Source organism: Amblyomma americanum, chromosome 3, assembly GCF_052857255.1.
Source record: "Amblyomma americanum isolate KBUSLIRL-KWMA chromosome 3, ASM5285725v1, whole genome shotgun sequence".
NCBI classification, from domain to species: domain Eukaryota; kingdom Metazoa; phylum Arthropoda; class Arachnida; order Ixodida; family Ixodidae; genus Amblyomma; species Amblyomma americanum.
The window spans coordinates 67,209,156-67,225,335 of NC_135499.1; the positions used below are offsets into that span (position 1 = coordinate 67,209,156).

General features: G+C 47.5%; 1 protein-coding gene and 1 pseudogene across 3 annotated transcripts in view; one reads left to right on the forward strand and one right to left on the reverse strand.

Moving 5' to 3' along the window:
• Window positions 1-3,407: 3,407 nt before the first annotated feature.
• The window catches only part of Dus3 (Dihydrouridine synthase 3), a 78,897-nt gene continuing 66,124 nt past the window's right edge, over window positions 3,408-16,180 (reverse strand). The window contains exons 11-14 of one of the 3 annotated variants that reach the window (XM_077657449.1): window positions 15,258-15,350; window positions 6,274-6,326; window positions 5,352-5,480; window positions 3,408-4,285 (exon numbers count right to left, since the gene is read on the reverse strand). In XM_077657449.1, coding sequence (XP_077513575.1) covers window positions 5,359-5,480; window positions 6,274-6,326; window positions 15,258-15,350 — 268 coding nt within the window. In that variant the 3' untranslated portion in view covers window positions 3,408-4,285; window positions 5,352-5,358. Of the gene's footprint in view, window positions 4,286-5,351; window positions 5,481-6,273; window positions 6,327-15,214; window positions 15,351-15,638; window positions 15,755-16,180 lie in introns of those variants that run through there. The other 2 variants (XM_077657448.1, XM_077657450.1) reach the window with 2 other exon arrangements.
• On the forward strand, window positions 10,357-11,996 carry LOC144123024 (histone-lysine N-methyltransferase SETMAR-like; annotated as a pseudogene).

Below are 16,180 nucleotides of genomic sequence, written 5' to 3' on the forward strand. Positions count from 1 at the left end.
GGGCGTTCAGGTAAACGTTCGGTTTGCAGCTGCTTCGAAAGGGGCTGACATCATTTGAAGCCCTTGTGTGAAGTCGCAGGGCAAGAGCTCTTTGTTGCCACGCGGGAAATAACCCCAACAGGTATGTTCTTTGCACGCACTCAGCCTCAGGTCCAAAAAACTTCATTTCGTTGTTCTTCGGAAATTCTTGCACCTGAGGCAGAGTTTGTCCTGGGTTTTGAATCTGAGCCTCTCGCGAGTCTGCCGAGAAGTACATACACCAAGAAAGGAGAGCAGAATAGGAAGAAGGTACAGTATTCAAGGTCTGGCTTGCCAGGGATGTGATCCTCAATGCTACACTTCTCTTCACAAAAGATGAAACCTAAAAACTTCTCAGATATTGAGGGTAGACTAGCCCTTCTGAAAAACGGCCAGGAAAGGCTTGCACGTAGTTGCATATCCAAGCTGGAGTCTCCGATAAAAAAAATATTGTCTCACTGTAGTTTCCAAGAATCTTGTAGTTTTTGCTTAATGTTTAGATTTGTCACACATCTCGTTACTTTTTCGTTCTGAATAAACATCGCGTTTTCAGCAAAACTTCCATTTTTTAATTTCGGGGCTTTCTAGGAAATGTGCTTTTAAAGACTGGGGTTTTTGCATAACCACAATAACCATTTGCACAATAACCACAATAGCATAACCACTATAACCATTTGCCTGCCAGTTGGGTTCCAACTGAAACCACTTTATTTCCAACTGGAGCCAGTCTCTCCCTGTTGAAACCAGTTACTCCAGGTTCAATTTAATTTTGGTTGAACATTTTCATCTGGGTGTTTTATGCTGCCTACAGACTACGCTTGAATGAGTATGAATTAATTTTTCTTTACTTTTCTGTTTTCTCTATGGAAGAAGGTAGGGAACATTTTTTTAACTTATTTTCAACAACAAAAAACTTTGGGGGGGGGGGGGCCTTCTTGACCACATTGTAAAAAGAAAAATATTACAGAATTTAGGTTTCTTGCTACAGTGCCTACAATGAACGTCTGATGTTCTTACAACTTTTCTGCCACAACTCCGGTTGGAACCAGTTTCATTCCCCTTATATGGTATGCATATGTCATCAGAGAGTGAATGTTCCAGTACCTTCATCAGAAGATGAAGAAGACAGCCCGCGGCCGCTAATAACACATTTTAATATGAAATACAAATAAAGTTTTTCCTCCTCCTCCAGTACCTTCCACAGGATTATCACATGCGATCACACTAATCCACCTTCACCCATTTTCTGGGGTTGGTCTGCTACCAAAACTTTGGGGGGCCCGCTGCACTTTATGGGGTCGGTCAACTCTTGTGGGGGTCCTCAGATTTTCTAATTTGGCAGTGCCCAATGACTGGTCCGCCATTGGCTATATCATGTTGACGTCGCAACTCGCTCAATCGCATTCATAGATCACGAGGAGTTCTCGGGCTACTGGTGCAGTGGTTAAGCAATTCGCCACTGTCCTGGCAGGCGATTGTTTCAAATACAGTCACTGGTGGAGCTTGTGCGACCCAGGTTGCTCTTCCAGAACTCCTGTAAGACTCGAGCAGTGCCACGGCTCGCAGGTGGCAATTGCACGGAATAACGCTGGCAGGTTGTGACGTCCAAGGTCATGCGACCTCTCCAATCAAAATTTCGTGACAAAAAAAAAAAAACGAAAACATTCTGTGAGAACTTAAATGCTATTGCATTAAAACTATCTTGACAATAAATTTCTACATGAACCTTCCATTGCTTTGTGCACACACATAAGCCTACTAATGGCACTACAGATGCCATTGGTAAACACAATTCTACAATTGGGGACGACACTTTTAAAATGGAACCATTTTTCGCAGCGCAAGAATGCCCCTCTGCATACTTCATAGCTTTGGCAGCACTGCAAGGAACTACTGAGATGGAGCACCAGGTGATCTTTCTGTAGATATCAACAAATACAAGACATCCGAGCTCAAAATGCCTTATATCCATGCCACACGTGCACAAAAATTGATAGTAAATGCTTAAGGCCTCAAGTCTGCTAAAGGGCCCCAGAAAGGGGCTCTCAATGAAGTTGCGATATATCTGGAATGTTAAATGATGCCACATCATAATTAATTATCCCCCAGCAAGAATTATTTTAATGTGCTTTGTGGAAGCCGAGTTATGTGCAGACAAAATTTGAACTTCTGCACATTTCCCTCTTCTCTTGCATGCCAAAACTGCAGCGCTCCTCTGCCAGCCCCACTCACTCGGCCCCTCCCCTACCGCCGCCGCCTGCGGCGCGCGCGGAGTGGCCGTGGCCATGGAGGCACATGACGTCTGAAAGAATTTGGCACCGTGAACCAATGACAACCCCCGGCTGCTGACGACACTTGCACGACGTGACTTCGTATGCCAGGTTTCGCACGAAAGCCGGCACCAAGCATCGCAGCGAGGTGCGAAAACGGGAATTTTTGAAAAATGTACTGTAAATTTCCCGCTCGCTTTTGAGCTCTCATATATTGCATGGCCGCTCGGTGGCCTGTACTCTACATAGTGCAACCACTTTAAAGCCAAGCTCGAACACTCCTTTCTGTGGCCCTTTAATGCCATTATTTTCGGAGTTGATGCTGCACGTCCGCATTTAATGTCATTATATACGAAAGTCATGATGACGAGTACACCTGGAAGGCAGACAAAAATCTCACCTGAACATAAACATTGCTAATGAGCACAAAATCTTGGCAATGTGGTCCAAATGTAAAATAAAAATTATTTTGCAGACAATGCCGCTGTTCTTGGTTGACAGGTCGAAAAAGTAGCCACAAACTTGCATGTCAGCACACACGCCGAGAGTACCTGTCAGAAGTGTCAGTAGACAAGTACTACTTGCATTGAAAAGGCCTGATTGGACTGCAAGTTTATTAATAAACCATGTACTACTTGATAGGAAGTTGCTCCTAACAATGTTTCATGCTTGTTTGCGGGTGGAATGGGGACGAGAGTACTCAATGCTAGGGTGAATGAGCTGTGGCGAATAATTGGGTCACGAATGGCAGTAAGGCTAATGCCATTAAGTCTAAATGTGTGGCATTGTGCGGATGGCATTAAAACTAAGGCAGTAAGCACTTACTGGCATTAAATTTGTCTGCATATTTTCTATGTATTATCTACGTTTAAAACCAGGTTTTAGGCCACTAAAGACCCCACCATGTTTTGCAGGGCCTTATCAAGAAATAGTCCACAATGCCCAGGTGATCTCCAGAAGTCCTGCCGTTCTTGCAAAACCTTACCTGACCATGGTCCATCACTTGTCAGCTGGCGAAACCACGCACTGCTTGTGCGGGCAAGAATTCACTCACTTTGATTTCAATGCTGGCACACTAACAACAGAACCTGTATTCACCAGCTGAAGGTGCAGACAAAATTAAGATGACGTCCATTAATTTATTCTGAGCATGATGCATGGATTTAAGCGAGGAGAGGGGTGTACAGTCATGGACAAAGGTTTTCAGGATGCATGCAGGTTCCCAGAAAAAAATTATTTCTGCATTGCGTCTCTAGTCAGTCAATTTATGATATTTTAGTGCAAATGCACTCTCTCTCTAGGTTTCAGGGGTGTGCGTCTGCTGCCTACACTACAAATAGAGGTAGTTATGCACCTCTGCTTTTATAAAAGCCTTTGATTGTCAGGAAAGCAAAGGCGCACAGCTGTCTACCTGGGTCAGTGGACACCGCAATTGTGTTTTGAGGTGTGTGGTGTTGGTGGTGTCCACCTGCAAAAAACCACGCTTTTGCACAATATTTTGTGCTTAGCAATGCTAAACTGCCAGCCATTTTTTTCCTGTGAATGGAACATGCATGTCCACTTGTTATTCGGTACTTTGGATTGGCCTGCTTCACACAACCGCACAGAAATAAAATTTTTTCTGTGAGCCTGCATCTCGCAAACTTTTGTCCGTGACTGTGTTTGCCTGTGGTCAAAATGCATCCACATTTGCGAAGTGCCGTAGTATTTCACAGCATATTCAATACTCTGCAAGCAGTGTCCATTCTCAATGCCTACAAGTTGAGGTCCTTAAAACAACACTGATGTGCACAGAAGGTTCCGGCACAAGCTCTTCCGCTCTTGATGCAGGACGCCATGGAAGCAGCAGCAGCAGCCCTGGCTCAGGTCTCTGCCGCACGGTCAGCTTCCAAACAAGTGAAAACCTCTTCCGGACATGCTGCTAGGTCGAATAGGCATTGGCCTTGTGCTTGGGCAAAAAGCTGAACCCTTCAGGCAGGGGTCCCAGGAGCATTTCGCTGCACAGAAGAGGAACAGGTTTGTGCTCCTATAGCAGGAGGCCCCTCAACACTCCAGAACACTTGGAAGGAATCCCAGCACACTTCCAATGAGAAAACATATTCGCATTACATGGCAGCTGGCTGCTGCTGCTCCAGCCGCTCCTTTGATTCTTTGAGCACTCAGTGTGCAAGCAATGGCTGCATCCTTCCTCATCAAATGCATGAGCATTCTCAAGCCTTCAACTGTCCCATGCCAACAGACGCAAGACCAGCAGCAGCAGGTTTTCACCAGCTGTAATCGACGACATGCTAACTCAAAACAGTAGCACAGCAAGCATTTTCTCTGCTGGTCCAGTGTGTTTTTACGTCTTTGGGCTAGCAGAGAAGACAGCAGCAAACAATCCCCTTCCGACTCCATGGAAACATTGTGCAGGTGCCGTCAAAAGTAAGTGGAAGGCAACTATGTGGAAAAAAGCAATTTCTTTGAAACCAAACAGTAATGACCGACATTTATTGGTGCGCTGTGTATTTCACATATTCACAATTAGCCTGCATATCAAGGACGCATGAAATGAAGGTGGTAAAATTCAATTTTTTAGCTAATACCGCTAATAGTGCTGCAATCAGCATTCATTAGGACTGATGATGAGTTCCAAGAAAGTTGGCAGAGGTGAGAACAGACCGCTCACAGCCTGCACCATTGGTGCATGTGTGGGTGGTGTGGTGGGCAAAACATGCGGCTTCTGACAGCAAGGTGCAGCACATGCAACAAGTGCAGAGTCTCCTCTAATTGGGAGAGGAAAGACGGCGGGGAGTGGGGAAGTTTGCCTATTGGGCCATGCTATCTCTTGGATGTCACATTGCTTACAACAAGGAGTGGTGGTAAAAACCACACCACTTCAAGCTTTGATGTAACAATGCGACACCTTCGTTCTTGTTTTGTGTGTGTATGTGCTGCGTAGCCAATTAAATGAGTCTTTTACACTCGGTGCCTCACTGCCTGTTCTCTGGTCACATTTGATTGCATGCAAACAGTAAAGTGGCTAATTATCAACCAGCACAACATATCAGGCTGATGACTTGCCTAATTTTCAGCCAGTCTGCACAAGAAGGGCTTGCAAAGAGGGTTTCGAGGTCATCGCGGCCATAATACGGTGGGGGACGCTCGTTGATCTTTTGTGGTAGAACCTCAAGAAGGCCCACAGGGATGTACCTGCAGCAATGGATAAAATGCACCCTTGCAACGCTGCTGGCTGTGGCCGGGCCTGGGCCGGCCTTGTGTAGCACTACAGGAGCCAGAAGTGATATTAGAAACCATGCCAACACGGACTCAAAGTTTTATTTTTACTTGTGAACATGTACTCACTAAGAACTCGAGGAAAACTTGCAGCTGTGGCCTTCATAACTGTAGTCAGCATCGCTGCCTAGAGAGGGCACTACTTGGACAGTGGTGACATAACAAGCAAGCCGCTGAATTGTGGGACTTTGTTTGAATGCCTGACTGGACAACACACAGGCCATGGCAACAATGGTGTACTTAGTTGCACAATGAACCGACTTAACAGCACTGCTTAGTCACTGCTTGTACAGTCATCCACAGACCTGTCTACAGCGCTCGAACGGCGAACGACGGAGTATACTTTTGACATTACAAGAGGCCCTGGGCTTGAAACCTGATCTTATTGTGCATACACACTCCCATGAAACATTTAACTGTTCATGTCTTTAAAACGAGGCAGCGGCAATTGTCATCAATGCAAAACAGAGCTTGGGGCTCAAGTTCTCTACACAAGTGTGTGGACAACTGCACATGACACCAATGATATAATAAAATTATATAAATAAATGATAAAATGATATAAAATTTATCCTGAGGCAAACTTGCTGACTGAACTGTGCTGCATCCAACTTGACAACAACAAGTTGTTTCTGCATACACTAATTGGATGAAAAGAAAAATCGCTTGCGCATATGAAGGCTAGCAAGGGTTCTTGCCAGATGCCCACCTATGGAGGAAAGACAGCCACTCCAGCAGAAAGCGCCGCGTCCGCTCGACTCCCTGCAAACAAAAGAAGCAGACTGTAACTCATGGTGTATGCGTGCACTTCTGCAGCGCTGATTAGTAGAGGGCAGCACAGAACCAGGTGGAGTGATGAGGCAAGAAAGACAGTGTAGCTGAGGTTGCAGTGCAACAGGGGAAAGTGGAGATGTTGCTTCAGAAGCCATGGTTCCCTCCCCCATCCCGATGTTTCCCTCTCTCTCTGCCAATGCTCACGTGCACCGAAAAGATCAGCTGGGGACAACAATGTTTATCTGGTACTGCATAAATGCAGTCTGCTGCAAATTATTTTTTTTTAGTTGGGTGGATCAGCACAGCCAGACAAAGATCAAGAAGAGCATGACAAGTTGCTTATGAAGAGTAATAACATAAGCAGTACAGTCGAACCTCGTTATAACGAAGTAGCATCGGGACCGTAAATCAGTTCGTTATATCCGATATTCGTTGTAACAGTAGACATAAATATCGGCTGTGACAAATTCGTAATTTGGCTCGCGCAAATATTCTAGACACTAAAATGCATTATATACTTGGCTTTGAACCCACTACAAACGTGGTAATCCTTACCTGTCTCCTTGTGGCATTCAATCAAAATAGGCCGGAATATGGGAAGGTTGACACGACTGTTCTTACGTCGCCGCGCACGTGAAAGTGCGTGGCGCGGAACGACTGCACCATGTGTCTGCGCATAGGCGACTTGGTGTAGAGAGAGGAACTCGAGTGAGACACAGCGGGAACCATCGCGCCTGCGTGCTCTGCCGAAGCGCTATTGGTGGCCCCGAGAGGGACCGTTGAAAAAAAAAAAGCTGCCAAAGCAGCTTTGAGAGAAGAGGAGGAGGAGGAGAGGGGGCGTTGGGCGAGAAGAGAAGGAGGAGAGGCGGCGTTGGGCGAGGAGACATATGCAACGCCAGCCCGGGATCAGCCAAACAGGTTTGCATTCGTTCATTTGAAGAAAGATGTTATCTTCGTCTGGTGGCTTTTCACAGCGCTGCGCAGAATGAAGTTTTCTACATTGTCCATGCTCAAGAGGGCCTTTTCTACGTCAGCAGTTTTCGTCGTCGGGAGTTTTTCCAAATATCCTTTCAGCCTCCTGGCCATGTCCGCGGCATCCGCACTGCTCATCGTTGGTTCATCCCGTTCACTCTCACCGCTGTCGCTGCTGCTGTCATCCTCGGGCAACAAAACGCGATCCACAATTTCTTGATCCGTCAGCTCGGGCGCCACGGCCAAGTTCTCATCGGCCGAAACGAAATCGTCGAATTCGACGCCTGGGACTGCCAGCCGATCCCAAGTTCTGTCCAGCTCTGCCTGGTCTTCGGGCTGCACTTCTTCTTTGTCGGCAGGCAGAACAAAACCGGCATCCGCGAAACAGTTCCTTATTGTCGACTGCCTCACCTCATTCCACGACCCGTACAACATTTCGAGTGTCGTCTTGATGTTTATTGTTGTCGATCTATGTCGATCGTTGTCAAACACCAATTGCGTCACCAAACGCTTCCTATAATTGCACTTAAGCGAACGAATAATGCCTTTGTCTAAAGGCTGCAAAGCAGAAGTTGCGTTCGGTGGCAAAAACTGCAAGCGAACTGCCTTCAGCACGATCGAAACTTTATGCGCCGAACAGTTGTCCAAAAGCAACAGGACCTTCCTGTGCTGCCTCTCCATGTCCTGGTCGAACGCTCTCAGCCAGTCCTCGAAAAGCTTGGTCGTCATCCACGCTTTTTTGTTCGACGTGTATTGAACCTGCAAATTCCGGACGCCTTTCAGGCACCTCGGATGTGCCGACTTGCCGATGACGGTGAGCAGTCTTTTGTCGGAGCCGTCCATGTTCACGGCAACGACGACAGTCACCCGGTCTTTGTTTTTCTTGCCCCCATGGCAGGTCTCGTTCTTCATCGCCAGTGACCGCTCTGGCAACAACTTGAAAAACACGCCGGTTTCGTCGACGTTGTATACGTCGCACTCGTCGTACTCCTGGAGCAGAGGACGAAAATTCTCCAGCCACGTTTGACATGTCTCCATGTCGACAGCGGACCCTTCGCCAGACAAAGTGTGGCACACGATCTCGTGCCTATCTTTGAAACGTTGCAGCCAACCGCTGCTTGCACAGAAATCGTCATGCCCCAGTACGCAGGCCAGGCTGTGGGCCTTCCGTTGAAGAAGTGCTCCCGACACCGGCAAATTTCGCGCCCTCACATCTTTAAACCAAGAAAGCAAAGCCGCTTCCACGTCCGGGTGATGGCAAGGCCTAACTCGTTTACGGTCGGCTTTTATGGCGTCCTCGGTGTTGCCCTCAATCTTCTTTCTAGTGGCCAAAATGGTGGATAACGTACTTGGAGGAACGCCGAATTCCGAAGCAATATCCTTTCCTTTTTCTTGCGGCCACTGTCCACAGCTCTCAGTATCTGCAGCTTTGTCTGGAGCGAGATCGCTTTCCTCTTCGATGCCATTTCGAGCGCTGCAACAACAAGACTGGCCGCTGTGCTGATGTCAGAACGCCGGCCTCAAAGTTGCCAATGTTGCTGCGCTTGCCTTTCTTTACCGCCGGACAAGTGGCGCCGCCTTTCGGCCCTCTGTCATGTCATGAGCTTTCAGAGTTTTCGCGCTCTGTTCACAGGTGGCGCGACCATCCAAACGCGATTTTTGTGCCAGACGGCAAAACTTTTTCAAACGATAAAAAAAAAAAATTCAGCTGTGTATCGGCCTTCGATTTTCATTTTGGTTTTTGTTTTTTTTATGCTACTTTCAAGTTCTGAGCCTCGTGTAAACCAAATATTTCTTCGTTACAGCCGATATCGCGGCGGATCTCGCGTTTTCGGTTTCGTCATAAAAGAATAAATGTCACTGAAATGAAGCATGACCAACCAAAATTCGTAATTAGTTCGCTATAACCGATAATTCGCTATATCAGTGTTCGTTATAACGAGGTTCGACTGTATAATGAGCAAAAGCTGTCACAATTGTAGTAAGCTATCCCTGCCCCCTCCGCGCGCCTGCTGCTGGTGCCTGTATCATGTGAGCAACCAAGTGGCGATGGGGACACACTGCTTATACAATGCCTTTTTTGCTACGCCCCATTGTTTTGTGCAGCTTCCGGGCATGAGCTGTTGTAGTGCCATTTGGTGTGATGCTGCAAAATTGAAAGCTGCAGAGACTGCTGTGTTTGCCATGGAGAGGCGCCGATCATGTCGGTGCATGGCGGGTTGTGGCAACTGGGTTTGCTCATTGCAATAAACGTCCTCTCATAGCAGTTCGTGTTTTATCACCAAAAAACTTTTGCATGATTCGGCCAAATTTCAAATAACACACACTAGTTAATTAACAGTCAGCATGGCGAGTTAGTTAAATCAAGGTGAACTGCTGCAACACTTTTCGTTACACGGATTTCGCGAACGCACATGCTTCAATGGGGGTGGCATTGGGGAAATTGAGAAAATTTGTAATATCGAGGAATCCACTACATGGAGGTTTATTATATGCAGGTATAACTGTATCAAAGTATGGCTGTATTTGCGGAGGGTTCAACAAGTACTCCAATCTTTCAACACTTCTCAGCCTACACTATTCGAATGACTCATCAGACTGAATGGAAGGTTACTTAACACATTCACTGCGGCAGAAATTTCTGCAGCCGTAATCCCTGTGAGTCATGGCCCACCCTTATACGAGATCTGTTTATTTATTTTATTTATTTATTTATACATACTGCAGCGCAATTATATGCGCTATGGCAGGAGTGGGAAAACACAAAAATGCAAGGAAACAAAATGCAGCAAAATGTACAAAGTGAGCACTACAAAAAGTTAAAATCACAAATGAAATATCAAACAAGAAGGGTAAGAAAAGTATCCGGCCTAATTTTTTTTGCAAACACCTGATGCATATCAAACAAGCGCGCTTGCATCAGCCGACCTTGAACCTTCGTACGCATGCGAATTTTTTCCTGCCTGCCGATAGCGTCAATTGCTGGGATGCAGCGTTTGAGTGAGGTAGTGCGCAGTGCTCTCGTCGGTTTTTAATTACAAGAGAAATGGTGCAGCGACTGGAGCAGTGCTACTGCATCAAATTTTGCAAGAACTGGGCAACAGCCAAGTGGAAACCATTTGGAAGATTCAGATGGCTTTCCGTGACGATGCTATGAGCAGCACACAGATTAAGCAGTGGTACAACCGGTTTAAAGACGGCCGCACATCGGTGGAGAGCGAGCCACGCTCCGGTCGGCCATCGAAATGGCGAAATGACCAGGTCATTGCAGAAGTGAACGCTGTGGTGATGCGGGACCATCGTGTGACTATGTGAGAAATTGCAGAAGAGGTGGGCATCAGCACTTTTTTTGCACATTCCACCATCACCGAAGATTTGGCCATGAAGAAAGTTGCAGCGAAATTCGTGCCAAAGCTGCTCACGGTGAAGCAAAAGCAACTTCGTGTTGAAGTCTCACAGGACATGCTAGATTCCACAAACAGTGACCCCGACTTCATGAACACCATAATCACTGGTGGTGAGTCTTGGGTGTACATGTACGACCCGGAAACGAAATCCCAGTCGTCACAGTGGAAGCATTCCACGTCACGAAGACCAAAGGCCCGCCAAGTGCGCAGCAACGTCAAACTGATGCTGACTGCTTTCTTTCACTCCTGCGGTGTGGTACACCATGAGTACGCACCGCACGGTCAAACAATCACCAAAGAGTACTACAGGGATGTTCTCCGTCGCCTATGTGATGCTATGCAGCGCAACTCACCAGAGAGCCACCTAGCGCAGCCAGCTTATTTCAGCTGCCAACAGATGGCAATAGCAACCTTGCTTGTGTACTTTTCACGGGTTCTTTGAATCTTACTAAGTTATCTCACGGCTTCATCACCTGACTCAGTATTTGTGGCTGCAGAGCTTGCATAACGTCATGATATGCCGGTGACACTTGATGCAGTGAATGTGTTAATCCAGCTCTAGGAAAATTTTCATGCAAAAGCACTTGTAAGCTCACCAACACCAACCAAGAATCTTGTCATTGTATGTATGAACTTGTGCTGTTGGTTTGCAACCCGAGTTACCACTCGAGCTTACCCGAATTACTTGGGTAAGCTCGGGAAAGTTTGGAAGAGTGCGCGCCAGCTGTGCGAGAGGTTGCTCGGGAAGAGAAACATGGGTTGCACAACCCTTACCGGTGGCTGTGACAGGAACAGCCAACTGCCAGTGCAGTGGCTCATCTCTTAACCGCTGCGCCACTGCGCTGTGAGTGGTATGAGGACTCGCCACGATCTATAAATGTTAAGTAGAGTGTAGCGGTGTGTTAGCACCGCGCGCTATGAGGTAAAGAAGTGAAGGAAGTGGCGCGCAGCGGCTGGAATAAACCAGTTTGCCTGAGGTTCTTGTGGAAGCAACAGCTTCTTCTACACTATATTGGAGAGACACGGGAGAGGCCTTTGTCCTGCAGTGGGCGTAGCCAGGCTGATGATGATGATGATGATGAACCCCTACAAATTTTTGATACAAAAGAAATTCTCGAAAATGCGGTACATGAGAAAGGTGAGCTGCACATTTGAGGTTGGTAAAGCAACAAGACTAGAGAGCCGCGCTTCTGCTTCTGGCTGGTAAATACAGTATCTACACAATTACAAGTTGACTTATTCTCTAAAATTTGAATATTCGAAGTGGTGGTGGTGGTAGTGGTGGCGGTGGTGGTGGGGGGGGGGGGGGGGGGGGGGGGGGGGTCGGCTAACAATCAAAACGAAAGCATGCCGCCATAAATAAAGAAATAAGGGTCAGATAAACGAGATATTAGGGATGCTACGGCATGGTTGCAATTCTATGTTAGCTCTAAGGCTATCCTGTGCCATTATTGAGAAGGATTTTTCATTTTTTTACTTTCAACTATGTACTTGGCGCTCAAGGGAGCGTCGATAGTTGACGGAAGGGCCACTGTTTCAATCGCGGTGGCACCACCATTTGGAGCAGCAGTGCTTCCAGGGAGTGTCGGTAGCTGATGGAAGAGCTGATGCCGCTCATGCATAGTTTTTGCGATGCTGCATTTGATGACTACTGACCATGTTTAAGCAGTTATCAATGTAGTGCTTCGTCAATCATCATTTGTGCTCTGGGTCGGGTAAGCGTCCTGTGCTTTCACGGCTACATTCAAGATGGCTGTCATTCTTTCAGCTGAAGAAACAAACAACAGCGTGCTGGGCCACAAGTTCGGTGTATCGGAATGGGTGATACAGGTGTGGCGGCTGCAGCGAGGCAAAATTTTCAGCTGTTACATGCAATGCCGTGGTGCGATTGTTTGCGATGTGCGGGATTTTGAGGGACGACGACATTAGAACGACATGCTGTGGGACCGCAGCAGCGATAATAATGGCAAGCTAGCGAGGACAGTGGCGCAACTGTAGACGAGTAGTCCAGTGGTTAATACATTTGCATTTTAGAATGTGCCAACGAGCACGCCCTTCTGTTATTTTTTCCCTGACCTGGGATATGGGGGGTCGACTTACATTCGAGTTGACTTACAATGGTATAAATATGGTACCTCAGCCCACAAGGATGCACCGTAAAAACCCGCGTATAGTACGAGGTTTTTTTCCTATTATTAGCACCTCAAATTTCCGCCTCGTATTATTTGCGGATCCGAACAAAAATTTCAGTTTTGCTCGAAGTTTTGGTTTCGTTATTGCCGCGTGGTTACGGCTTGGCTTTGTTATTGATTTGTGGCTACGGCTTGGCTTCGTTACCCGTGACGGCGTGGCTAGGGCTAGCGTGGCCTTCCTGACAGCGTACGCGCCGACGCATAAACCACGCTTCGCGAAGGGAAGGTTCTTTTTTTCTGCCGTGGAGGAGCATGATGTCAGGGCCACGAAAACAGTATTCGGCTGCTTTCAAGAGAAAGGCTATTTTAGTTGCCGAGAACATCGGCAACAGTGCGGCCGGGAGGCAGTTCGGCGTCACCGAGGGAAGCATCCGCGGATGGCGGCGACAAAAGGAAGCACTTTTCGCCTGCAGCGGAACGCGAAGAAGCTTTCGCGGCCCGAAGAATGGGTCATACCCAGAAATTGAACTGGCCCTGACGGAGTTCGTAAGAGAACAGCGAGCCGCACATCTACCTGTGAGCGTGGAGCTCATGCAGGTAAAAGCTAGGGAGCTTGCTAGAGAAAAAGGTATTCCAAGCACCGCCTTCAAAGCGAGCAAGCACTGGATATACCGGTACATGTGCCGTGCTGGGTTTTCGTTACGGCAGCGAACGTCGATTTCCCAAAAACTGCCCGACTCGTTTGAAAAGCTGCTGGTGGCTTTTCAGCGCCACATTATTTCTTTACGGAAGTCCAAGAACTTTCAGCTAGGGCAAATAGGCAACGCTGACCAAACGCCAGTTTATCTGGACATGCCATCACCCCTCACAGTACACGAGAAGGGTTCCAAACAAGTTTGCGTCCGGTCTACCGGCAACGAGAAGACTCGGGTTACGGTCATGCTATCGTGCACAGCAGACGGCCACAAGCTCCCACCCTATGTCGTGTTCAAACGCAAAACAATGCCGAAAGGTGAGGAGCTGCCAAAGAATGTTATCGTGAGATGCCACGAGAAAGGTTGGATGAACGAGGGTCTTGTCCTTGACTGGGTGAAGTCCGTGTGGTGTAGGCGGCCCGGTGCACTATTGTCCTTCCCGTCGATCCTCGTGCTGAACGCGTTTCGCTGCCATTTGGCCGACTCGGTCAAGGGAGTGTTACGCGATTGCGGCACTGAACTTGTCGTCATCCCAGGCGGAATGACTTCCCAGCTGCAGCCACTTGACGTTTGCGTAAACAAGCCTTTCAAGGACGCGGTCAAGCGGTGCTACGCTGAGTGGATGCGCTCAGGTGAGCCTGCAGTGACGCCGACTGGGCGGCTGAAGCGGGCATCGCCAGCCACGCTGTGCAAGTGGATTGTGGATGCGTGGGCGAGCATTCCTGCGGACCTTGTGCGTCGGTCTTTCAAAAAGTGTGGCATATCAAACGCCCTCGATGGCACAGAAGATGAGTGCCTGTGGGAAGATTTGTCCGACAAAGAAATCTCCGAAGAAAGCGCTGTTGAGGATGAGAGCGATTGAAGTGCGGTGTCCAATTGCAATAAATGCCTTTCTTCGTGCTTACCTGGTTTACCTCACTCGTATTATACGCGGATAAATTTTTTTTTTTTTCTATTTCGCGTCTCTAAAATTTCACCTCGTATTATATTCGGGTTCGTATTATACGCGGGTTTTTATGGCAACTCATGCTTGGTTTATGGGTTTAGGAGGGTTTAACGTCCCAAAGCTACTCAGGCTATGAGGGACGCCGTAGTAAGGGCTCTGGAAATTTCGACCACCTGGGGTTCTTTAACGTGCACTGACATTGCATAGTACACGGGGCTCTAGAATTTCGCCTTGTTCGAAATTCGACCGCCGTGGCCAGGATCAAACCCGCGTCTTTCGGGTTAGTAGCCAAGCACCATAAGCACTGAGCCACGGCGGTGGCGTACATGCGCCGCATGCCTGGCACTGACTGTTAAGATGAGGAGACTTGCCAAACAGTCATATCGTGTCGTGATGGCGTGCCATGTTTTGCAGGGAAAAGCACCCTTGTCTTGATCCCAATCTGTGCTGTATTTGGTCTTTCACTGAACAAGCATGACTGTCCTCTGGCCTTGCGAAGGCTGTAATAAAGGTGCACAGGCACCAAGCAGCCAGACGAGATGGTGCACAATTGCGCCCGAAGTGACCGAGAGGCAAGGCCACAAAGATTCCACATAAATGATGTCAAGGTTGCCATATCCACCCTTGCCACTGGAGGTGCGCAGAGCCGTACTGAAAGTGCACCAGCATCCTGCCCAGTGTGTCTAACCCAAGGAACACAGCAAGAGGCTGTCATGCAACGCACCTCTGTGTCGGAGCCCCAGTGGTCGAGGCCATAGGCAACATACTTGCGAAGAATGTCGAGGCGCTCGGAGGAGGAGATATCCCAGTGTCGTCGCTCCTTGATCTCCGTGAAAATCCACGGCTTGATGAGTGCACCCCTAGAAAAGGTCAGCAGAGCCACATTCACCTTGTACTGTCTTGACAACACAGAACAACGCAGGTGAAGGTAGGGTAAGGACAGCACTCAGCAGACTGGGAAAAAGGCAGCCTATCATAAAAGGCCAGGAGGATAAAAGGAAAGCAAGAAAGTACCTAAACACAATGGGAAATATATTTTCACTGTTCAGATGGAAAGTAAACAAACATGGTCACAAAATCGGAGTGCGAGAATTCTTTTTTGCACAGATTTGCCCTTCGGCATAAGCTAAAGAAAACGGTATGAGCTCACTTCCTTAATGGATTCAGCAGAACTCGATGATCAGGCTTCTGTCTAGATGTTTATGTCAGGCAGACTGCTGGTAGTCCTGGCTGCACGGATGATTGTTGCCTGCTCAGTGAAGTCCTGGGTAAGTTCCCAAAGAGTGGTTAAGGGGGGAAGAGAGTCTTACAAAAACATATTTTACTAATGAGGTCACATTAATGAGATCTTCAGGGAATATGTATTTTTGTGCATCGATTCCAAATGTCATTTAATTTTAAGTTCTTGCGTGCTTATGTATAATATGTTACGTACCACTTTGCCAAGAGCTTTTCAGAACTTTTGCTGCCGGGAATTCACTAAAATGCATGCCATTGATTTTCTTGACATCAAGATATGCAACAAGGGCGAAATTATCATCCGGCCTAAAATTGCCTGTTTAGAAATGCGAAGAAAAATTTGTATTCCTGCTTTGAAAGTCACATTTGTGTGCCGCCATACTACACTTCCAAATTATCCAAACCCTCGATACTAGTGCAGTTAAACTGTATGTTCCTTTCAAAGCGAAAG